We start from the raw sequence: 24382 nt of genomic DNA, 5'->3' as shown, positions 1-24382 counted from the left end.
TTCTAATTCTTTAATTGCATTGAAATCACCCATCAACATCCAACTATACCTCATACCCACTGTTAAAGTCTGCAGATCATGCCATAACACCCTTCTTTCCGACAAGTCATTTGAAGCATAAACAAAAGTCAAAGCAACCCAACCAACTCCTTTGGGAACATTTACCAATAAATGGATATATTGACTAGTTTTGCTAAGGAATTGCACCTGCAAGTCCTCTCGTATCAGAATCCACAATCTGCCATTATGGGCATGCTGATAATTTTCCATCAACAACCAGCCCTTCCATTTATTCACTATCTTTAGACAATTGTTTTCCTTTACCCGTGTCTCAATGAGAGCAAAAATCCCTATATCGTGTTCCTTCGCAAACTTAAAGACCATTTTCTGTTTCAGAGGGTCATTTATCCCTCTAACATTCCAAGAGGTAATTATCATGATAGTAATTTAGGAGGTTTACCTCCCTTGCCCGTTCTAGGTTTCCTTTTGCCTTGAACTTTCTAGGTTGATTTCACCTCCTCCACTGTAATGCTCTGATTCTGTGTTGTAACTCCCCGACGCGAGGATACCTCCAGCTCATCATCTGAGCTGATCGCATCAGAACGAGACTTCACATCTTCTAAGAGAACTTGCTTGCTATTCACCTGTGAGGACTCTCCTTTGGAAGGGACTTCGATATTGTCCCCGTGCAAGTCACTCCATTCAGCCACTTTTCCTTGCTCTGATGCAAGGGGGGGAGAGGGAGTAATAGAGTTGGGGACCTCCAACTCGCAAACTCCCTGTCCAGCGAGCATTCCAGCATCAGGAGGGGACAGTTCAGCACGTTCAGCATCAGCTTTTTCACCAGCCCGAGGAGAACTCCCTTCCACAGGGGTTGGTGTCAGTATTGCTGGAGTGGCTGCAGATGGGTTGCTGCAACTGTGACCGAAAACTTTGCATTTGTCACACTTCTCAGGCAGCCATGGGGTGTCCACAAGAACCTCTACTGTGTGTTCATTTCCCAAATCAACATTCAAAACACTTGGAATTTTCTTCCCAAAGTCAATTTCTATACATACTTTAGCATAATCCAGTCTCGAGCGTAGGGCAGTAGCTCTATCCATGTAGAGTGGTTTACCAATCGCACTTGCTAAAAAGCTGATGCCTTTAGGATGGAAGTACTGAAGGGGAATTCTCCGCAATTGGGCCCACATCGGCATCTTCTTCAAACTCAGTTCCTCTTCAGTGAAAGTCGGACTCCATTTTTGCAAGATCAGAAAATTGCGCTCTACATGCCACGGTCCTGTTTCTAGAACCCATGTCATGACATCCTCATTAGGAAACTGGAAAATAAATAGGGAGCCCATGGTGCTAACCGTAACCTTCCCTTGTTTACCCCATAAACCGTTTACAACAGCAGCAATCTTTCCAAATTCGGGAGTCTTGCCCAAGAATCGACCAACAAGAGTGTAGCACCATTGGTCGAGTCCCATCTGCAGGATCTCCGATGGAGGTTTTACATTACAGTGGTCGACTCTTTCAAAGTACTCAAGATTTTGGTTTACCTTTGGAAAAACTTTTCTCCAGTTTAATGGCCCTTTCGGTGCCAATTTCTCACCGGAGATGGGTTGCGGAAGACTCTGGACACCATTTGTTACTGATTGAGGAGCCGATTCCGCCATTGCTGGTGAAGATTTGGCCTCCCACAGGCCTCTCAGCGGCGGAACCAGGAATCAGGCAGGCAGGAAGCAAGCAAGCAGGAATCAGGGGACGACTATTCCACAAGTGCACACTTCTCATGAGCATATCATCGAACACCTTACTTGCACGCAGAAGCAGCAAAATCGAGCTCCCGAACACTGGAAAGAGAACGACCAGACTAAAGCAGAGACGGAACCACCGACAGGAAGACAACACTGGAGACTGAACGACCAGACTGGAGACGACCGGAGAAGGAAACTTCGGATTGTACTCAGTGAGGCATTTCGTCGAACAGGTTGTCGGCAGTGGCTACTCATGGTCATTGTGTGCACGTCGCATACTGGTATCTGTCGGCACCGGGTGATAATCAAGAACACATCCCAGAAGGCATCAATCAGGGATCTGAAGCTCCTAATCCAGAATCTGTCAGGGTCCCTGTGGGGACTAAGCTCAACCAGGGACGGGGAGAGGAATACGTATGAGCTTCCGCAGACGGACGACTTATTGATTGTTTCAGCTGCAGGATTAAACCAGAACATCGGCTTCCCGAGCTTCATGTGAGAAACAATAAGCTTCGTGGGTACAAACAGTCAGTGCTGCAACGTTGATGAATAAAATCGGGAATCTTTGTTATACTTATACCTCGTGAATTGCCTTGTGCCAAAATTGATGGTTATAGTTTGGCAGTGATCTCTTATCAGTTGCATTCATTTATGCACAATATTCAATATTTTACCAAATTTGAATTTTATTGGTAATGAAAAAAAAAAGAGTAAACTAACAATTTGTCAATTGAGAAATTTATATTACATCAAATCTGATCTCAAAAAATTTATTACATTAATTTTAACTTCGATAGATTAAATGTACATCAAATTACTCATTCCGTCTACCTATTATCAAAAAGTGAACGGGAGACATCTGACGTAGCATTATTTGATTGTTTTTTTTCCATCATATTGCCCCTTCCCATTTTTTCTGGCATTATATATTTATTTTCTTTCCTTTTTCTAATGTTTTCATATTATTTAAATGCAAAAATATTTGGTTGGAGGCATTGAAGTCATCCGCAGCCCCAACTAACCCTCAAATCCCTAGCTCCCAAATCCCAAACCCTAATCGAGTAGGTCCCCAAATCCCAAAGCCTAATCGAAGAAGGGTACAAGATTTGCTCCACTGAATCAACCTCATCAGCAAATGGACACTAATTGCAATTGCCCCCACTCTCCTCCCTTTGGCTTCCTCCGCCAACCCAACTTCATCGTCCCCCAGACCCCTCCGCAACCTCCACCACAGTATCGTGCAGGTGTTCTACGGCTGCCCCGTCAAGGTCCTCCCCGCTTTCAAGTCCATCTTCACTCCTTCTCCCCCCTCTCGAACAACGGGTAGAAGAGCTGGGCTTTCATGGTCTAGATTGTGGTGGTGTCAAGCTGGCCTTTGAACATTTGCTTTTTTTTTTTAAAAAAAAAAACTCTCCCAAAATGCTTGAGAGAAAGGGGGCAAATCGGCGGTGGGGGCACCCCCTCCGGCTACCTCTCCTGAAGGCGTCCTCGCCGGACGCATCTGAAGCATCTTGCAAAGTCGCCTGGGGGGCAGGTGGTCGATGAGCGTACCCCTATAGCCGATCCGTCCTCCTCCCTCTCTCTCTGATTTTGAAACGAAAGGAGAAAGGGAGGGTATAGATCCGCGATGGGGCCAACTCCGCTGTCCATCATCCCCAAAGTGACATCAGTAAAGGCTTGGGACATCTCCTCAGGTCGGTGCCTACGGCGATGCCCCACCGCAGCATCCTTTAAGCCTACTCCCCTTAACACTTTTTTTCTCTATCCTCATTTGCATAAGATTTTTTTTTCAGATTTTTTTAATTGATCAAATTTTATTAAATCATATAATACTTTATTAAAAAGTTTTAAAAAATTATTTTTTAATGTTTTCCGTTCAATTTTTAATGAAAGATTAATAAAAAGATTGATTTGATGTACATTTAGTCAGTGATGATTAAAATTAATGTAAAAAATTAGTTGAGATTAGATTTGATGGAATATCGATCTTTTGATAGGTAAATTATTAGTTTACTCAAAAATTAATTGTTGCAATTTTAGAAAATCAGCATTTGGATTTACAATTAATAATGAACTGATCACTGATGCATCTTCTGGGTCTTGTGTCTTGGGCCTCTAACTGGGCAGATCCAACCACCCCACAAGTCAAGAGCTTTTCATTGGTAAACCTCCCCCCCCCCCCCCCCCCGGGGGCAATTGGTGTGTCCTTGGACCTTTTTTCACAAATCAAGAAATAAAAGTTAATTTGGTTCAGTTCCTTTCATTCACTAGTTCTTCTGGGCCTGAGCATCTCTTATTCAAATCCGAAAAATCCTGATATTCGAAGTTGACAGGAGTGACAAATTGAGTGATCCCGACTAGCGAATTCAACGATCCGACATAGTTCGAGATCTTTACCCAAACCAGAGAGCGGGCTGGACGGAGGATGCAACCTTCTAGTTCTAATTTGAGCTGTTGCTGCAATGGGCAGATGCAAAGGGAACCTCAGGAACAATCCGTTGGTGGGCCCGCTGTTGGTAGACAGCGCTATAGATACTGGCATTGAATAAACAAGCTGGTGAAAGCTCATATTTGTGGTCTTTCGAGGCTTGCTTTTGTTTGGAGAGATTTATTTAAATTTATAGCATAAAATTCACCGACAATTAATATATCCATTTTTAAATATATTAATTAATTTTATTAATATTTTTCTCCTTGAAAGAATTCTCTAAACTCTTGTCATATAGAAGACGCGAGAGGACAATATTGAAGATTGGATTAGAGGCATCTATCACTACGTATCGTTCGTTGAAATATTCCAGCTCGACTCACGACGCGGTTCATTGATGCTTATCACAATGAGTTGTGTATTTTTTTGCAGTTTGGTTTGGCAGAATCACCATTCTATTTCGGCTCAATTCCACACGAAATTAAAGCCCACGTTCATCACCTCTTTTTGGACTCGGATTTATAATTTCGTGGAACCGTTATTCTCCCTTGGACTCGGATTTGCCATTGCCCCCTCCCACCTCAGATTTCGAATTCTTTACCCTGTGGCACTGGACCGAATCTCGGCGTGGCTCGTCGCTACTGCTGTGCTCGTCGCCGTCTCTGCTTGTTAACCTTGGCTTTTGGACCTTTGACTGTCCTCCCTAGGCTAGTCTCAGCTTGGCGATGTCGGATCTAGCCTCGCCGTGGCCTTATCTCACCAACACAATGAGATGCAGTTGTCGTGAGGTCGCATAAACCATAGGTTCGCGAGCCTTCAATCGTAGAGGCTCCCTAACGGCTAGTGAGACTCGCCATAGGTTCGCGAGACTCGTTGTAGGCTCGTGAGCCTCCTCGATCTCAACCTCGAGATTGTTTGGGCCCATGACTGTCGTCACTAAGTCTCGACGACCCTCATTGAGGCTCGGCGGCTTGTGGGTTTCTGTGAGCTTCCTAAGCCAAAATCTGGCACGTGCTAGTGAGATTTGACCACGGCGAGGCCAAATCCGGCATCGCCGTGCTGAGACCGACTCGAGGAGGTCGGTTGGAAGTCCAGTAGCCAAGGTCAACAGGAGGTGGCTCGGTGATGATGACAGTGGCAGCGACAGTGGTGATGACAGGCGAGGAAATGCAAATAATTTTTTAAGCACTTAATTAGTTGAATGAAGAATTGTATAGGAAAAAAAGGAGGAATGTAGAAATAATGAATGAATAAGAATAAGAAAAGTTTTATAATAGATAAAGAGTATCAATAAGTGAAAAATGACTTATTTTATTAAGTCAAAACTTTTTTCAGTTATTTTATTAAGTAGTTTTTTACTTAATAAGTAATTTAGATTCTTATCTATCATCTTTTCATATTTCTTACATTTATTTTCTCTTATAACTAATTTATAACTAATTTTTAAGTACTTAATTAATTAAATTGAAACATGCAATTATTCATCACTCCTTCTTTTTATAACATTTATTCCCTAACTAATTAAGTGCTTAATTTTTAAATACTTAATTTATCAAACACCATCTCATTCCGTCATGACCACATTCATATGATTAGTTTGTGCAGGCCAAAGCTAAACATGCATGATCAGTTGCTTCAATGTCGAGTATTCACCGAGGGGGTTCCACTTCCATCTGAACATGTACAAGAACTGCATCCACTGCCATCCCATAATCAGTCGAAAGACGGCCATAATCTTAGCATCGTCGACTTCCATAAGAGAGTGATTAAAACCGAACTCATCTCCTTTTTATGTAGATGCAAGACAAACCTATACTATTTCATCCGATGCAATTGGTCTGCCTATACATGGCGATGCCGTGTTCACACATTAAGTTAATACATGACGAATGATTGAAAGTTGCATAAAAAGAAAACTCGATTAATATCCACCGAATATTTTCCTCGTTCTCGCTATTGACATTGGATTGATAGATTCCCCGAGCACAAGTGGGCCCCGAATCCAGCAAGCAATCCGTGATTGGTGGTTGACTGTAGCATCCCACCATGTGCTCCCTCTCCATCCATCGACACACTCCCCTCCTTCTCTCTTCCATTTTTCACTCATCACTTCACTTCACTCGGTTCGGCTCTGTCAAATCAAATCTCTCTCCATCTCAGCTCCCAGCTCTCAACAATGGCGCCGCAGCCGCTCTCTCCGGCCACCCTCTTCCTCGTCCTCCTCTCCCTCTGCTCCTCCTTCCTTCTCCTGGCCGAGTCCAGGCTCACCACCGACTACTACTCCAAGTCCTGCCCCAGATTCGCCGATATCGTCCGAGACGCCGTCACCAACAAGCAGATCACCAATCCCACAACCGCCGCCGCCACCCTCCGCGTCTTCTTCCACGATTGCCTCCCCAACGGCTGCGACGGCTCCATCCTCCTATCCCCTACCCCATTCAACCCATCCCCCGAGCGCACCTCCGACATCAACCTCTCCCTCCCCGGCGACGCCTTCGACCTCCTCGTCCGCGCCAAGACCGCCCTCGAGCTCGCATGCCCTGGCACCGTCTCCTGCTCCGACATCCTTGCCGCCGCCACTCGCGACCTCGTCACCATGGTCGGCGGCCCGCACTACAACGTTTACCTCGGCCGCCGCGACACCCGCGTCTCCAAGGCCTCCCTCGTCGACTCCTTCCTCCCCCGGCCCAACATGACGGTCTCCCAGCTCATCAGCCTCTTCGCCTCCCGGGGCTTCTCCGTCCAGGATATGGTGGCCCTCACTGGCGCCCACACCATCGGGTTCTCCCACTGCAAGGAGTTCTCCGCCGGGATTTACAACTACAGCAGGTCCTCCGGCTACGACCCGAGCTACAACCCCCGGTTCGCTCAGGGCCTCCAAGGGGCCTGCTCCAACTACAGGAAGGATCCCACATTGTCCGTCTTCAACGACATCATGTCCCCGAACAAGTTCGACAACCTGTACTACCAGAATCTCCCCAAGGGCCTTGGCCTCTTGGCCTCAGACCGGGCGCTCCACATCGACCCGAGGACGAGGCCATTCGTGGCGGCCTACGCCGCGGATCAGAACAGGTTCTTCCGGGATTTCGCCGCTGCAATGCAGAAGCTCAGTCTCTACGGGATCAAGACCGGCCGGAGGGGAGAGATTCGGCGGAGATGTGATGCCGTCAATTGATTTGGAACTTAAAAGGGTATGTGATTTTTCCATCTTTTAATCAAAATTTCGGCTGCGCTGTTCTGGATCGACCCTGAAATTTGAGCTGAAGCTGAGGAAAGCAGAGAAGGGGAGTGATACTTAAATTGCCATTAATTCTTTCTTTCTTTCTGGGGTTGAGAGATGAAGTGGAGATAGATTAGATATAATATGGTGAGATGATGATGTATACGAAGTGTCTGTACTAGCAAGTGAAAGATAAAAAATAAAGATCTATATGGCCAAATCCAATCGATTTTGCTTTCTGGGTTTCGATTGCCTTGTTCTGATTCAAGAACTGGTGTTCAAGCTCGTTACTTTCTTCTGTTCTTGGTCTGGAGGGGAAAACAATTTGGGATTTTTAAGCCATTTTGTCTGAAAAAACTTCTCATTTTTTGTTGCATTTTTGTTGGAGACAGTTTTCTGTTTGGAGAAAATGGAGGGATAAATAGTGATGGAGTGAAAGTTACCATTTTTAATTCGCATTCTCTCAGAAATATTAAACTTTGTCCGATCTTTGAGTTCTTCTAAGTCCCATCATCATGAATAAAAAAAAAAAAACCCTTCTCAAATCTCAACATGGAGAGCGGCAAAATCATGAATTCCAGCACCTAAGATAATGTGGAGTTTGGCATTTTTTAATGGGAGTCGGTAACCCTAATGACTCTCATTAGTATATGGAATGAAATCTTCGGATGCCCATTTTTACCCTCCATTGGGTTGGCTGTGTGCCATTCATTTGATTATAACAAGCCACGCTCTTATTAGACGCGGAATTAGTGCCCCACAGTATACGAGGCACTAAATCGCATTAGGATGTGACTTGGTCTGGTCATGGTCACGTCCCACCAACCGCATTTGGCTTTCCTGCAGTTTTTCCCTGTGTAGTTGGATGATAAATTTGTTGTCAATAATAATGTTCTGTCATCGACATCTATTGTGAGGTGTTAACTGCATGAGGCTCAACCTAATCAATCCATGAGGTGTTAACTTAATCATTGCAAGAGTCAGTAAGATCGAAATATTTGGTGGCTCGCGACCCCAGTTAGATCGATATCGATAAGGCCTTGGGAGAAAGTGAATGAAAACACCTTCTCCGGTGAACACCAGAATTGGTCAATCAAACTTGACAGATCATGGAACAAATAAAAGAGGCAAAGAGCTGAGCTGGTGCACAATAATGTACATGAATTGGAAAGCGAACAGTGATCAACAAAGCTCCAATTTTTCCAACTAAATTCTCCTTTAAGAATCAATTATCCTGAGAACGAAAGAAATCTCTCAAATTTACACTTTCTTTTTTTCCGTTTTCTCTTTTCAAAAAGAAGGATGAAAAGATGTTCCAAAAAGATAAAGCCCAAAAACCCCTTACACAAACCCACCACATGAAATTGTTTTGTCACCGCATAATTACAGGAAAGCAAACTCCCACTAAAAAAGAATCAAATATTTCCAAATCAAAATTATTAACTCAGAACCTGGAAGGGGCTCGGGCCCAGCTCAACCGACTGGGCTGGCGAGCCTCGGACTCGGCGGGCTCGACTCGAGTAGTTTCTCCCAGTCGACCTCCTCGTCCTCGTGCTCCTTGAAGCTTCTTTCCAAGATAATATCCAGCAATACGCTCGCCTTATTTCTCGAACCCTCAATCTCCATTTTCTTTAGGATCTCCATTGCCCCGGCCGCCTTGGCTAGCCCCTTGAACCGCAGGCCCACTTTGCTCAGTGCGAGTAGTGCATTCAGACAGTTGTCCCGAGCTGATGCTGAATTCAGCTCGCCCCGGTCGAGCAGCCCCAGCAGGCACTCAATTGCACCCGAATCCAATAATGTGGACCGCCCGTTTGGGTACGCACCTACGTTACAAACTATGAGGAGTACCCGGTCCATCAGTTGGCCAGACCTCAGCATGCCCAGAAGGACCTGAACCGACCCCATCCTAATGAGTTTAATGCAGTTGGTCTGCATGAGGGTCAGGTGGTACAATGCCAGGGCCGAGTCGTTCTGGGCCTGCTCGGTCGCCGACCGGAGCATGTCCACGAGCGGAGGGAGGGCCCCCAGCACCCCGATCGCGATCTTATTGTGATCATCAAGGGCCAAGCTGAAAACCGCCCCAGCGGCATGCTCCTGTCCCTCGGGGGATCCCGACTTCAGCACCTCTACTAGATTTGGGAGGATCCCCGAACGCATGATCTTGACCTTGTTGACCTTTTCGAGGGACAGGTTGACCAACGCCGCGACCGCGTTCACCTGAATGTTGCTGTACTTCGAGACGATCAGTGATCGGACGGCTAGGAGCAGACGATGAGTGCACAGAGAGGCCCTACAGTCTTTCCTCGACCGTGTGATCCTTCGCAGGCAAATCACAGCCTCTTCGACCTCGAAAATTTGCGGGCTTTTGAGCTTAGTGATGAGATATTCTTCTTCGCTGGGGTCTGTGACGTCGATTTCGGAGGACGAGCCAAAAGAGGAGCAGCAGCTCGGCCGGGTCAGTAACTGGGGTGGCGGGGTGGACCCGGTTGCAGCAGTGGTGGCTGTGGCGGCGCTGCTACTGCTACTGCTGCTGCTGGTGGCGGTCCCAGCCGATTCATCGGAGCTTGAGTAGGACTGAGCTGCCGAATCCGGCGAATACTCCGTCTTAATAACCGTGGGAGTGCTTTGTTCCTGGCTCGCGCTATCGGGGTCGCACGACTCACATGTATCTGTTTTCGCCGCCGCGGCTAGCTCGCGGACGATCTTCTCGGCGGAGGAGACATCGAGGGGCTCAGGGGGGGGAATCGAACGGGTCTTGCAGTGGCTGAGGATGGCGGACTTCAGGGCGAGGTTGGGGATGACGGCTGAGAAATCAGGCTTGGAACCGTCATTCAGGGTGGGGACATAGCCCGTCGACTTGCAGGCCTCGACCGCGGCGCGCTCGAAGGAGTGGCCAGAGGGGACAATGACGGGGTCCACCATGACAGACCCGGAGACCAGGCAGACGAACTCGGCGGGGAAATCGCTCTGCTTTTGTCTCAAGGAAACAGAAGGTCTGGGCGACGAGGAGGCAGAGGCAGAGGCAGAGGCAGAGGCAGAGGAAGGCAGGGACAGAGTAGACGAGGACGACGATTTGGATGGCCGATGGAACGAGAACTTCCACCGGAACCTGGGAGAGCCGCCCTCACGATCCGCCGGCCGCATAATCTTGACGGCTTCTTGGAACTCCATTGCTGCCTGAGATTGAGAACCCCTTGGAACTGGAAGTCACGGGCGCTTCATCTACAGAGAGTACTGAACTGAAGTAAAGCTGGTACTGTGGACCGGGTCCCCATCTCAGTTGAGGTTAGGTGAAGAGGAAGGTAAAAGGGACGCTGCAGAGAATGACTATAGCAGCCATGAGAGAGAGAGATTTTAGGTGCAGAAAATTTCGGTTGAGATTCGATTCCTCTGTTTCCGGAGGATTAAACCAGAGCAGTGAAGGTGACGGAGATGATGAACATGACATTAACGACGTTGCTCTTGCTCCTCGCAGTCCAATGGTCTTGTTGCTCCTTTGACCTAATCATTTCTGTTTGGGCTCTCTCTACTCGACACGTGGCACGATCTGAGTGGTTCCCCGTGCGGGGCCCTTATTGTCGTCTAACCTAAGGTCCCCACAAAATATTTCACCCCGCAAAAAGAAAAAGTCCCCACAAAATATAAGGTAGATTTTTTTTTTATTATTCAACCTCATCCATTGGCTCGAATCAACCGTGGTTTTAAGTTGGATTTTTACCCATCAAATATTGAATTATCGATTTGAAGTTTATAGCGAAAACTTGCTAAATGACACTAAAAAAAAAAAAACAACTGAAGGTCAATTGAAGTGGTTAGACATTTGTTCCCTCAAATATCAAGTTCAAGTCTTGTAAATGAAGAAATTGTAAAAATTTTACCCATTGATGGATCAACTCGATATTAACTGAATTTTAGTCAAGCCCGTTTGAACTTTTGAATTTATACATTTATAGATCTTAGACTGATCGAGTTAACAATTATCATCACGAGTTGTGCAGATCTCCCAGTTCAACTCTTCATACTGGAAGATTAGTTCCCAGATATCAAAATAAAAAATCTAAAATTCAAGTTATTTTGTGTCGTGTTAGCTCACATAAGTAGAAGAAAAGATCAAGTTCAATCATATTACGAGGCATCTCTATATTTGTTTGTTTATTATTAATAGTATAATATTATATGCATGTAAAGGTGGGGGCAAAGGGAGAAGGAGACAGCTAAACCAAGCAAAAAAGAAGGGCATTATTGTTAAGGGGTGATGAGCCTTAATTGCTAAGGCAGGCTCTATAGACCCCTTTTCACATTGTAGTTTTTCCAGTTTCAAGAGATGTTTCATTGGGTTGGAACCATATCTCTAACTTTTCTTTTTCCTTGTTTTCCACAAAAAGTGATTCCATTTTCTTCCCCTTCGTTTTCGCCCCACTACTTCTCCATCCATACATCGAAATCCTTCTGCTGTGTTTGGCGGGCCGAACTTGGACTGAGTTAAGGATTTATTTTGTGTTTGGTGGCAAAAGATGGGGATATGGATTGCGATAAGGTGGAATACGATTATTAAGCGACTAATTCCATGTAAGAGGTGGGATTACCCAAATTATGACATAGTATTTTATATAATGATGGAATGGCCCCTGATACTGTCTAGCATTCTCAAAAGTTGCCATTGATGGTATTCCATGATGGAAAGGGGCGACACCCATGGCAGTGGCCAAAGGCTAGTTACCATCGATTGGTCGAGGTCGCCGGTAGCCTCATGGGTTGTCGACGACCTCGATTGGGAGATGGTGGCCAGCATCAAGTGTTTACTGTCCCTTTTCATCTCCATTCATCGTTTTTCTTTGTTATTTTTAATTTTAATTTTTAAAAAATACATTATTATTTTTTGACGATATGTTGGTATTTTCACTTACATAACCTAGTCCCGAGTCTTGACATGCACCAAGTAATAGATATTAAGATATATGATGTCTTGCGGATTTTACATCTCATCCCGGCCACCTCCCATATCCTCTCCAATCGACCTACCAAAAGCAGTCTTCATTCATTTATTTGATTTCTAGTTTGACATTGTATGCTATATCCTCCGAAAGTGATACTACTAGTATTCGCAATAATAGAATGCGTAATTTTATCTTAATAATACCGAAAGTTCAATATTATATACACATATTTTTTCAATGTTAACTCTAGTTAGGATAAAATGCCTTCTTTCCGGTTATAAAAAGAATCTAGAAAAATGATGGAACTTTCTATTTATATTTGATTATTGTTGTTGAAGTTTCTTGCTCTTTTATTTTCCTAATATTTATTGTGATTGAAGATCAACATTACGAGAGAAGCTTCTTTCTTATATAATAATATTAATTCAATAAATCACCTTTTTCAATTTTTCTTCTTTTTTTTTTGGGTGAATTCTCTTTTTTATATTTATTTTTTTTCCTTGAGCATATCAACCTAATTTTCTTGCTCTTTATGGTGAAATGCTTACTTCAAGAACTGGCTCCTTTTTTACTTCCTCACAATCCAAAAGTTCCGCAAGCAGCTGAAAGCAAAGAATTGACCATATATGTGTGTAATTACATTGTTAACTCATGTAGAGGGCGACTTTAACCGGAAAACCTTTTCTTTAAAGATTTAGTGAAACAAGTAAAACTACTTGAATATTTAAGTACGTCCATGGAGATGTTAACACTTATTACTGTCTCTCATTACTACACGAGGAGAACGTACATGAATTTTACTTACACCTCGATAAATTAATAATTTAGATAACCTTATGAAAGATAATATTTAGACTACATCTCATGTAGTAATTTCTAGGTCGTACATATCGAATAATTCCTCTCTCTCTCTCTCTCTCTATATATATATATATATATATATCAACTCACTGGTCACAAGCTGGAGAAAGACAACTATAAAAAATAAAAAATAAAAAGAAAACATCGAATATCTTTGTGATTTGGAATTGCAAAGGCTTTTTTGCGTCTTTTTTCTTAACTTTATACATACGCGCATGTGGCAACTTTTAGTCCCCATCTTCATCAAATCAAACACTTTTAGACCACAATCTTTCACAATTATGGGACCAACACACACACACACACACAATATTATGAATCACAATGCACACCATATATATATACATGATTTTATGCTCAACAGTCCAGTCGTTGCTATGTGTTGATCTTATATTGTACTTGCATGACAATCCTAGTTGTTATTTAATTTAAAGTTAGTACGATAATACTGATTACTGTTCTGATTTAAACGAATCTATGTATTCAAGTAGTTTCATATAGTTCCAGAAAATTTCTCTCCCTTTCAAAATTTATCTTGAAAGGTGAAAACAACGTGATCTTCTCTATCAATAGCTCGAGATACTAGCTCTCTTCCCCATTTTTTTAGCCTAATAATTCGATTCATTCCAGATAACAAACATATGCATAATGAGTTGTACTATTGAAAACAAGATCCGCAATACATGTTGATTAACAAGATCATGAAATGGTATATTCGTGAAATAAATTAGGTACAGAAGGCAATTTTTGATGTTACATTGTCATCAACAATTGATTATTATGTCTATGGCGAAAGAACAATTGAGTTTTTTTTTTTGGCCAAATAAAATGATTATTTATCTTCTTCTTTTCTGTTTGCCAAATGATTATTAATCTTCTACGAAAGGAAACGATTTTCCCCTTCTTATCATTGATTGAAGGAAAATTACGTGAAAGGAAAAAGTAGAACCGTCAATTCAGCTTCATCCGGCCCCGCCCGGCCCATCCAATAAGCAACGCCTATTACTATTTTCATGGGCCCGTGGAAGGAAGCCCACACCGACCAACCGGCGAGCGAAAACCACGCGCTGCTCGATACGGGCCGACATAGAAGCTGCCGCGCGTGTTCCGGAGACGCCGACAAATTATACTTACCAGTTACCAGGACGAACCGGACCTTTCTCCCGCGTCATCTTTCTTGGCGGCCGTGGCCAAATTCCTTCTTTCTTCTCCGGCTGCCTTAGGGAACAAGCCAAAACCTTAGCTTATATATATATATATATATGCACACAAACCCCTCGTTCTTGTTCTCTCTTCGCCATTGATAAACAAAAGGATCGTTCCTATTTAATCTCTAATAATAGTTCAAGAATTTCAAGCTTCGATTGGGAAATCAGGTGCAGAGAGGCGGCGATGGGAGAAGGAACGGAGGCTTTCCCGGATTTGGGCAGACACTGCCAGCACCCCGAATGCAATCAGTTGGATTTCCTCCCTTTCAATTGCGACCGGTGCCACAAGGTAATCTTTGGTCATTCTTCTCCGATGAGTTGTTTGCTTTATAGATCGATGACTAGGTAATCATTGATCATCCCTTCCAGATTCGTTGTTGCCGTAATTCTATATGGATTCCATCGTGTTAGGGTGATGGTCCTTTGACTGCGGGGAAGGTGTTTTCGGATTTGGTGTGAATGATATGTCTGGGAAGGGATGTGATCGAACTTGATTTCCGTGTGTTTCTTCTTCCACAAGAAACGGATGACTTAGGATTGTGGCCTTACAGGGCTTGTAATGTGGTGGGCTAATTCGGATTTTGCAAATATTCAGGACTTTTGCTTGGAACACAGATCCTACATGGATCATGAGTGCCCGAAGCCGGACCGGACAAGCAGAAAGGTTATCGTGTGCGAGACCTGCTCGGCTTCTAACGAGACCACGGGGCAGGACGAGGAAGACGAGCGGGTGATGATGGAGAAGCACGTGAAGTCAGGATCCTGTGATCCCTCAAAGAAGGAGAAGCTCAAGTGCCCCATCAAGCGGTGCCGAGAAGTGCTGACCTACTCCAACACGAGCACTTGCAAGACTTGCCAGGTCAAGGTCTGTCTCAAGCACAGGTTCCCAGCTGATCACAACTGCCAGAGGCGGCCGACAGCAGCTTCCTCCAGCTCTGGAAGTGCCGGGCAGTGGAACGAGAAGTTCTTGGCTGCTCTGGGGCTCAGGAATGGGAAAGACTGCTCGAAGGACAGTCGTGGATCTGCGGCGTCACCAAGAGCTCCATCTGTTAAAGCATGCTGATTTTGGGAACCATTCATAGGCTTCATTCATGTTTATTACTCTTTCTACCTTGTTGGGTTGGATTCATGGATATTCTTGTATGAATCGAAAACAAAAGTTATAACTAATCCTACGAATGAATACTCGTATCCTCTTATTCTCCTTGTTGTTCGACTTTGCTGGAGACGATCGTTAGAAAACCACGCACATGTTATGAAGCCCAATGCTAGCGTTGGTCTGAAAGAACATCAATGGATAACCTGTGAGCTTGATTGCCTCTGCCTCATGATCCGGGAAAAATTAATCAGAGAATGATCACCTTTTACCGTTAAAACTTACGACAGATGGCCATTTGGAACAATATATACGATTAACAGAGGATCGAGGTGCTGATTACAAATTATAACGTTTTACAGTTGCATTCTCATTCTACTTTATCATAAGAGATGAGCCACTTTGTAGAAAGCGCGTAATTTGCCGGGTTTAGAAGTCATAGCTTCCATGAAAGTTGTTGATCCCGACGGAATACCAGAAGATAAAAATGGAAAGACAAACATTATGGTTATATGTGAATGGTTTGCGGAAGAAAAGAGAAAGTATTTTATGGAGTAGTGACACCACGTTATCGCTGACACGTGATATGACTATAATAATATATATCACACAAACAAAGCTGACTACGGACCAGTAATTGCAGATACAAGTTCATGAACCATTGCCGTTGTGATAGGACTTATTCCGATTGGTTCGATCGATCTGGCATCGCAACGGGGACGAGCTTTCCTAGCTATGTAACATACTATCTCGGAAACAGAGCTATGAGACCAATACGTGGGCTCGTTTGCTTCCTTTATGTATGGGCCAGAGCTCAATAGCTCAACCCAAGCCCACAACATTCAAAATGGTCTCCTTCATTTTTTTTTTCCTGAAAGGCAATTCATGGTTCCTTAAAACAAATTCTAACATACAGATCTCCTTGATTGATGTATGATGTTGATGCTTAATCATTTATTAGAAAATATAAATCATGATTTCAACAACAACTAATAAGACAATTAGTCAGCTTATTAATTCAAATTTTACGTTTGGGTTTGAAAAGTAGAGCAAGCAAGCATGTGCGTCTAACCACGAGAGCTTGTAGAAATCGTAACCCTTTCATAACATTAGGTGGAGTGTCTCCATCTACGTTAAAGTCTGATACCATTTTTAGCTGCAAAACATCGAAACATTAGGAAAATTAACTGGAGAGATGGGAGCTCAGCTGTGTCCATACTACATAAGTTGGATTCCCCTCTGTAACATGTAGCATAATATAAAACATATTTAGGTATTTGCATCCACTTTTTCAATTTTTTTTTGCGTGTAGGCATTTGCATCCTCTTTGAATTGTTGTACAACATAAGTATTCTAAAAGGCCTAGCTAGGCTAAATCACCCCTTTATGGCTAAGTTCGGGGGGATGGATAGAGGGAGCCTTATGGGGGCCAGTTTGAGTATCCTCTCTTGGGATTTGCTCTTCCATGAAGATTTGTATACGATTCTATGATGCCCGATCGATGAAAATAATAATTTTTCTCTTTCGGTGAGAAACGGAGACATGAAATTATTGATTTGATCCAGTGATGGGTCCGTTCGTAGATGACATCTATATATGATAATAGAGCCCTATCAGTAGTCATTATTCAGAAGCGTGTCAAAAGGTATGTATCATTCAAGTATAAAGAGTCGAACAAATAAGGAGTCCAGATGTATATGTATATACACAGATGGATATTCTATAACGTAAATGCGCAGATCAAAATTTAAAAAGAAAAAGAAAGAAAAGGAAAAATCATGTATATTAGTTCATACATGGAATTCATCTGGCATATATGTAAGATCATATTAAGATCAAGAGATGATTGGAGTTCTTCCACTGTTGAGATCTAATAACAATTACCCAGCTAGCAGTTGAAACACATACAAACTCATAATATCATGTAAACACATTCCATATAGATCTACCATGGTATAAACGACTAAGCAAACCCTAGCCAGCTAGCTGTAGCTGTATCTCATGAAATCAACATGTCTGATACATATGATCTGGATGAAATTAAACCGGAATGGCAAACTAATTGATATAGAACAAAAGAAGCCATAGCTCGAGAGTGCTGGCCAATCGAGCTAATACATGGTACATAATGGAGATCGACGCCGCACGGAAGAGAGAATTAATGAACTAGTTTTTCACCCAAAAAAGAAGAAAGCACACATACATACATGTAAAGATCTAACAACCAAGGACTTTTAGCTAACTGCGGAATTAAGAAGGTACAAACACAAGGGTTTTTATCCTCGGACCGAGACGCTTGATTCCCCGGAGAAAGCTGCAGACGACTCCATAGCTGGTCAAGCAAAGCAAGCAAGGGTAGATTTATGAGACTGAGCGACCTTCAGCTGGAACTTAAGCTCAAAAGCTAATTATATATCTGCACTCTTTCTCTCTCTGTAGATCTTCTTGCATTTTAATCATCTCTTTTGATGACTTTCTCTCATAGAAATAGAGAGAGAGACTCTTGCTTTGTTGTCTTTCTTCATCTTCGTCATCGTCTTCATCTTTCTTCCTCTTCTTCTTGTTCTTTAGGGGTGTGGGAGCAATGATGCTGGCGAAGAAAGATTAGGGCAAGGCAGGAGAGACATCATCATTGCTCTCTCTGACCTCTCTTCCCAAAGGAGCGTTGAAAGCAACGGAGAAAAAGCAGTTTTCACTCATCAAAGTTTTCTGTGCAATGCCTCTCTCTCTCTCCCCCTCTCTCTCTCTAGAAAGAGAGAGAGAGAGATAGATAGAGAGAGAGAGAGCTTTGGACATAGACACTTAAATATGAAAGTGGCGATGAGACCACCAAGACACCCATCATTGCTGTCGAGCAGGTTTGACATGATCATAAGAGATAAGCTCTTACATCAACTTAGCTCTAGCTAAGGTTTCTATGCGCACAATCATGTCTGGCTTCATATGCATATTTGATATATATTCGGTGATACGGGTATCATTAGCCTATTATCCAAGACTAATTCTAAGGCTCGTGCTTCTATTATCCTGTATTAATTGCAGCTAAAGTTCATATATTCGATCAGAGCTTCTTTTTTTTTTTTCCCTGATTACAAGGTCTAGTACAATGAAATTGAAATTCTAAATAACTAATAATGGGATTACCCTTTTAAATAACTAATAAAGGGACACGAGTAGTCCTACTAAATATCGAACATGCGACCTCTACGTCAACAGGTAAGGACACGCCACTGTGTTACAACAACTTTTAATTATTCAATATAACTTTATTTACCATTGAGTCAATGGCTAGCTCGATAGATATATTATAAGGCAAGACTTTTATATTTCCTCCTACATTCATGCCGAAATTTCTACCGAATGGGAAATAATAGGATCAGTAGTAATTATTTGAGCTAAAGTTGCTGTGCGGTCGATATTTGTCCTCAGACGTCGTACTTCGGCAGGTTTGGCAGATTAATGTTTGCCAAAAGAAACATCATACATTAAAACAATTATTGCATGACTTACTGTGTATCTAACCAATCGCGAAATTCTTAGGAATAATCACGAAATTCTTAGGAATAATCACTTGTTTCACTTGCTTGATAGCCATTATATTTTTCGTTAATGCGTGACTCTAATGTAGAGATCTCTACATTCCAATGGATCTCCTCGGCTATATATGTGTCGTTCTTGTTTATTCTTTTGACACATCACTGTTCCTTTGCGTGATTTAATTGAGTATCATCACGTGCCAAAGTACTATGGTCTGCTGCATGTTTTGTACCAGTCAACAGTCGAACGCAGTGCACCTAAGGAAGAACAGATGCATCGTTAATTTACTATATTTGCTGTTTATTTCATTTTTACACCCGAAAAGTCTAAGAATTTCCTGTTGGCCCTTTGAACTTTTAATAATAATCCTCATAGCCATCTATGCTAATGCTATACATAACATTCTCAAGGAGCTTCTAATCCGAAACCCCAGCATGCGGCAATGTAATGTTACAAAAAAATTTGGACCTGAAACAAAATAATTGGACCTTAGCTACAATTTCACAAAGTAAAAGGGCATCTCGCATATTATCGATAACGTACAAACAAATCATAGACAATGAGGCCAAGGCCCTCGACATTGAGGCACCTCTCTTGCCACTGTTCTCAGTTTGACTGCAACCCGCATTCCATTTTGATGGCCGCAATCAACTCAGGAGACACATTGGCCCTGCCAATCCGGGCCGAGTCCCCCGCGGATTCTTTACCAGCTGCATGTCCCGACGCCCTGTCATTAGATTTCCTGGATTCGTCTTCTGCTCCCCAGCCTCGGTACAGTATGACTTTGTTCGGCTCCTGAGAGACCAGAACTGCACCCGTTTCTTGCTCCAGCTTGAAGATCAGTTCTTGAATCGACGTCCCCTTAGCTCGGCCCTTTACATTGACTATTGCAAGGGGGTGCTTCTGAAAATGCATTCTTATTGCTTTCGCAATCCCAGCAATAATGTTACTTCTCCCTGACATTTATTGTATTTTTTCAAACAGAAAGATAATACGCTTAGTCAGAACAAGATAAAACGACAATGCTTCTCCCGAGCCAAAGCTTGTTTTAGCCATTTCAACTTCGTAAGATGGTATGCCAAATATCTACATCAAGCATAGTTTAGCGTTGGGGTGAATCATCAGATTCTTAAGGGCACAGCAAACCATCTACGGCAGATAATGGAAGAGGAATGACTGAAGCGGAGAAAGATCATACCTATGGAAAGCACAGGACGTTTTGTCATCTTGAGGGCCTGCTTTCGCAGCAGCAGCCTCTCTCTCTTGGAAAGACTAGAAGGTCTTGCAGGGATCTTGGTTGAGCCGATTGTTGGTCCTAGCTTGTCTCCAACCATAACCTTCGACGGCTTAGATAATGATTCCTCAGTCCCACTACCCGAAGTGTGATTCCCAGCATCAACAGTAGAACAGCTCGCTTCAAACTGACACAAGCAGGCCATACCACATCAGACATAACAATATAACTAGGATACGATCTTGATAAACTCAACAGCAATTTTACCTCAGATTTATGATCAGAGATGAAGGGAGAAATCCCAGCTTCACCCTTTTCATGAGTGGAAATATTATCTCTGGTCCCTTCAGGTAATGATTCAGGCAAGAACGGTTCAATCTGGCTGGATTCACCATGATGGCTTTCCACTGAGATAGCTCCAGCCTCGTCATCATCTTCAGCAGGCAGGGGACTGTCAGCAGAATCTGCTGAATTATTTTCATCCACGTCTGATGAATCATATCTGATCCTTTCCTTGTCTCTGTCCTGGCTCACAAAATAACAATTCGGATTTACCATGACATAAGATTAAGTCAATATAGCACCAAAACCATCATTTAGGATTCATGTAACTCACCAATTGAAGTTTCAGTTCATTTATACTGTCAGAAAGCTTTAAAACATGAAGCTTCAGAGACTGCAAAACCATTTGAGAAAAGAGAAATCAGTAAGACACCAAATATCTGTTTTATAAGAAGGAAAAAAAATTTAAAAAAGCCGCATTCAAATTCACCTCTCGACGTTGCGCCTCTAAAGAACGCTTCATTGCTGCCCTTTTACTTAGGAGAATCTTCGGACGAATACAAGCGGGTCGTTGGTAGTTCTTACCACGATAAATGATGATTGCATATCCCTTACTCACTCTCTCCACAGAGACTAATATTCCACCACTTCCTGCTTCTAATGTGCGTGCTACGTGATAAACAGCTTCAATATTTTTCTCTTTACATATTAATTTGACGAGCTCTCTGTATTTCCAGTGAAGATGCATGTTTTCCACAGTTCCATCAAAAACCCCCCGCCTACCTATGCAGGAAAGAGAGATTGCTTATCAGGTCCACTTCTACAAGATTGAGAGAAGAAGTTAGTGTTATAACTCACCCAAAAGTAAGAAAGGTCTCATTCTCAGGCCAACCTTCCGAAGCATGTATCTTTCTTCTTCAGTTATGCCTTCTCTATCTACATCACGCTCTTCCAGTTTTTGTGAATTCTCGAGTTCGACAAGGAGTTTCTCAGCCTTAGCTTTCCTTTCCAAAGACTGCGAAAGATGGAGCCCAAGGGTCCCGTTACGCAGCAAGTTGAAAAAGAAAACCTAATTAAGCATATATCTTCAAGAAGACGTACCTGAGATAACTTCATGCTTGTACTTTCAATAACTGCCTTAAGAGACACGATCTTCTGCTTCTCAGGATAAGTAGGAGTTTGTTGATCATCATCAGTCTCATGAACTTCATCAACAGGTGCAGACCCAGCCTGCCCCTGTTGGAGTTCTGCTATCTTCTTCTGCTCACGATATGTAGTAGTTTGCTGATCATCATTAGCCTCATTAACTTCATCAACAGGTGCAGACCCAGCCTGCCCCTGTTGGACTTCTGCTACTTTCTCCCTCTGTACGAATCCGTGCTTTCTTCGCTCTTCTATTGCAGATGAAACTGCAGGTGGCAAGAAATCCTTTCCTCGGTAAAGGACAATGAATTCCCTATCCCTGGAGAGTAGAGTTCCTCCAGTAAGGCGCTGCCATAACAGGATCGACAGAGTATGAGCAAATAAAACACATCACAAATAATTTCCTCACACCTCATAACATATTATCATACATTCCAAAGTATTTCATGATTATATGATCTCTCTATTAAATTAAATGAAAACCTAGAATACAATGAAGCTGAATTGATCTAAGTCTAACCCTTAATTCTTCCGCCATCATTTCGCTGTTGGTGTTCTGTACTCCTCTCTTCACAGCAATCTTGGCAATCTCACATTTTTCCCATAGCTTGATGATGGAAGCAGCTAGTCCTTGAAGGTTTCTATTTCGACCTGTTACATTGGAAGTAAGTAACTGATAAAATGGACAAGAAAAAAGTTGACATTGATTCACGCATAAAACTTACCTAATGCAAAATGGCATGGTAAAGGTCGGCCAAGTCTCCTTAATGTCGTCATCTCATCATTTGTCAATTTAGGCTTCACCCCATAAGGCAGAAGCCGGAAAGGCCTCCTATATCCTGGGACCACAGCAGGTAGAAGATCAGCATCAACCGGAAGAGGTTCGTATCCCCACCAGTCAGTGAACCTTGGACCAAGCCCCTCCAAAAAGCGGTCAGCTTCTTCGGCTAGCTGGGCTTCTCCTGGTAATTGGAAACGGACTCTCTCTGGAGAACCAACTCCTTGTATCAAGGCCATTTGGCCAAATCTCTTGATTGGGCTAGTGTGAGAAGACTCTTCACCATGGGCAACCGTTAAGGAGCTCTCCTTCTTCTGATCTCCATTGTGGTCGATTTCTACTTGCGGGCTATCTCCCGAGATATCATCGGCAGAGAAGTATGGATACTTGTAATCAGGCCCTCTATACAAGATTATATTACTCCCGGATCTCCAAACTACAAGACCACCAGTTTTCCTCTGAAAAGATAGAACCGGAAAAAATTTTAGCTCTGCTAAACTTGGAGAAGATGGTAGGTGTAGTAATATTGCTTTTGAACTGAAGAGGTAGCAAGTACATCATTCTCATGTAAGTAACTTGCCATTACTTCAGGTGTATCAAAGAAACAATAAGAAAGCAGATTGAATGGACCATTGTTCTAATGAATTATACTATATAATCTCACGTCCATCAACATAAGCGAAGTTGGATAATTTGGTTCATATTACAGCCTGTACAATACCTCCGAAGATGACTTTCAATTGTTCTGAGAAACAGAGACAACACCATCGTATCATATCATATCCCACGGTCGGGACGCAATAAATTCGGGACACGGGTTTTTAACCGCAAATCATTATTTCGTCTTTTGGCCAAAGGCAAATCATTTCTCAACATCCAAATTCACAGACACACAACAATGTTGAGATACTAGCATACAATCAAATCAAGCTGACGAATTTACTGATGACAAGTGCATCATACCAACATTGATCTAACAATTTGCTATCTTTTTACTGACAAAAACTCGTCTTCAAAAGTCGAAAATAAAATGGGCAGCAAGGCTTAAGTAAAATTAAGGCCAGAAAGAATCATTCCAACCTCCAACAGATCATGCGTCCTCTTCATGTTCGTCCGACAAATGTCATCGCACGTAATCTTAACAACCTCGGCCCTCCTCCACCTCTCATGTATCCCGTTCACGATGCCCTCCGTGATCCCCGCCTTGCCTATCTTCAGCTTTTGCTTCACGCCTATCCCGAGCGTTGTCAGCCGCCTCAGCTCCTCCTCAGGCAGCCTCAGCTCCGCCAGAGTCGGGGCCTTCTCCTCCCTCTTCTCCTTCCCCTGCTTCCTCTTCAGTTCCTTCAATTCGCCCCTCAGCTCGCTGTACCGGGTCACGAAACCGCTCGACCCAGGCTCCGGGACCGGGTTCTCGGGCGTACTCCAGCTCGCGTCGATCGTGTGCCCGACCCGGTGCTTGGGAATTCGGGTCGGAAGCGGGATGAAGATTTGTCCGGCGCTCCGGTCGTGGTCCTCCTCCGGAGGACTGTCGTCGCCGGCATCTTCGGTGAAGCCGAGGCTGCGGAGCTTCTCGGCGATGCGTTGGATGGCGGACTGGGGGACGGTGGATTTCTGTTCGGACTTCGAGGACTGGGCACGGGTCAGGAGCTTAGCGGCGGGCGTTCTGGGGGTCTTAGAGGTGAGAGGCGGTGAAGGGAAGGGGAAGGTGAATGAAGGGTTGAGGCGGGATTTATGGGATATGGTTCTCGGGCAGATAGGAGAGCGGTGGTGCTGGTTACAGCACTGAGAAAGGAGCATCCTTTCATGGAAGGAGAGCAGAGACAGATTTGTGTCGTCGGAGCAGAGTAAGAAGCGAAGCGAAGGGAGTGGAACTGGAAGAGGATGATGAAGACGTTTGACTTGTGGATTATGGTGTG

The 24382-nt window shown here is 43.4% G+C and overlaps 4 protein-coding genes and 1 long non-coding RNA gene across 5 annotated transcripts; 3 read left to right on the top strand and 2 right to left on the bottom strand.

Annotated features, from left to right (window-relative positions):
- The first annotated feature begins 2724 nt into the window (after positions 1 to 2724).
- On the top strand, positions 2725 to 4429 carry LOC116194215. The gene is made up of 2 exons (XR_004154382.1): positions 2725 to 3904; positions 4076 to 4429. It is a non-coding gene; the product is annotated as an uncharacterized LOC116194215 (long non-coding RNA).
- A 1813-nt stretch (positions 4430 to 6242) lies between these two features.
- LOC116196723 (peroxidase 31-like) lies at positions 6243 to 7658 on the top strand. The gene has a single exon (XM_031526587.1). It carries the CDS (start codon positions 6347 to 6349, stop codon positions 7343 to 7345), a length of 999 nt encoding a protein of 332 aa, XP_031382447.1. The 5' UTR covers positions 6243 to 6346; the 3' UTR covers positions 7346 to 7658.
- A 911-nt stretch (positions 7659 to 8569) lies between these two features.
- Positions 8570 to 10872, bottom strand: LOC116196722 (U-box domain-containing protein 40-like). Its single transcript, XM_031526586.1, has one exon. The coding sequence runs from the start codon at positions 10559 to 10561 to the stop codon at positions 8864 to 8866; it is 1698 nt and encodes a 565-aa protein (XP_031382446.1). The 5' UTR covers positions 10562 to 10872; the 3' UTR covers positions 8570 to 8863.
- A 3480-nt stretch (positions 10873 to 14352) lies between these two features.
- On the top strand, positions 14353 to 15595 carry LOC116194171 (zinc finger AN1 domain-containing stress-associated protein 12). The gene is made up of 2 exons (XM_031522923.1): positions 14353 to 14685; positions 14992 to 15595. Exons 1-2 carry the CDS (start codon positions 14581 to 14583, stop codon positions 15457 to 15459), a joined length of 573 nt encoding a protein of 190 aa, XP_031378783.1. The 5' UTR covers positions 14353 to 14580; the 3' UTR covers positions 15460 to 15595.
- Positions 15596 to 19312: 3717 nt separating this feature from the next.
- LOC116196426 (CRM-domain containing factor CFM2, chloroplastic) lies at positions 19313 to 24353 on the bottom strand. Its single transcript, XM_031526136.1, has 10 exons — positions 23547 to 24353; positions 22414 to 22924; positions 22209 to 22339; positions 21647 to 22036; positions 21404 to 21560; positions 21036 to 21328; positions 20880 to 20939; positions 20531 to 20788; positions 20228 to 20450; positions 19313 to 19985 (listed from the first exon to the last, which is right to left on the bottom strand). Exons 1-10 carry the CDS (start codon positions 24261 to 24263, stop codon positions 19636 to 19638), a joined length of 3090 nt encoding a protein of 1029 aa, XP_031381996.1. The 5' UTR covers positions 24264 to 24353; the 3' UTR covers positions 19313 to 19635.
- Between the last annotated feature and the right edge of the window lie 29 nt (positions 24354 to 24382).

Source organism: Punica granatum, chromosome 2, assembly GCF_007655135.1.
Source record: "Punica granatum isolate Tunisia-2019 chromosome 2, ASM765513v2, whole genome shotgun sequence".
Classification (NCBI taxonomy): domain Eukaryota; kingdom Viridiplantae; phylum Streptophyta; class Magnoliopsida; order Myrtales; family Lythraceae; genus Punica; species Punica granatum.
Note: the sequence above shows the minus strand (reverse complement) of the source record. Positions and strands in the feature narration are given on the sequence as shown.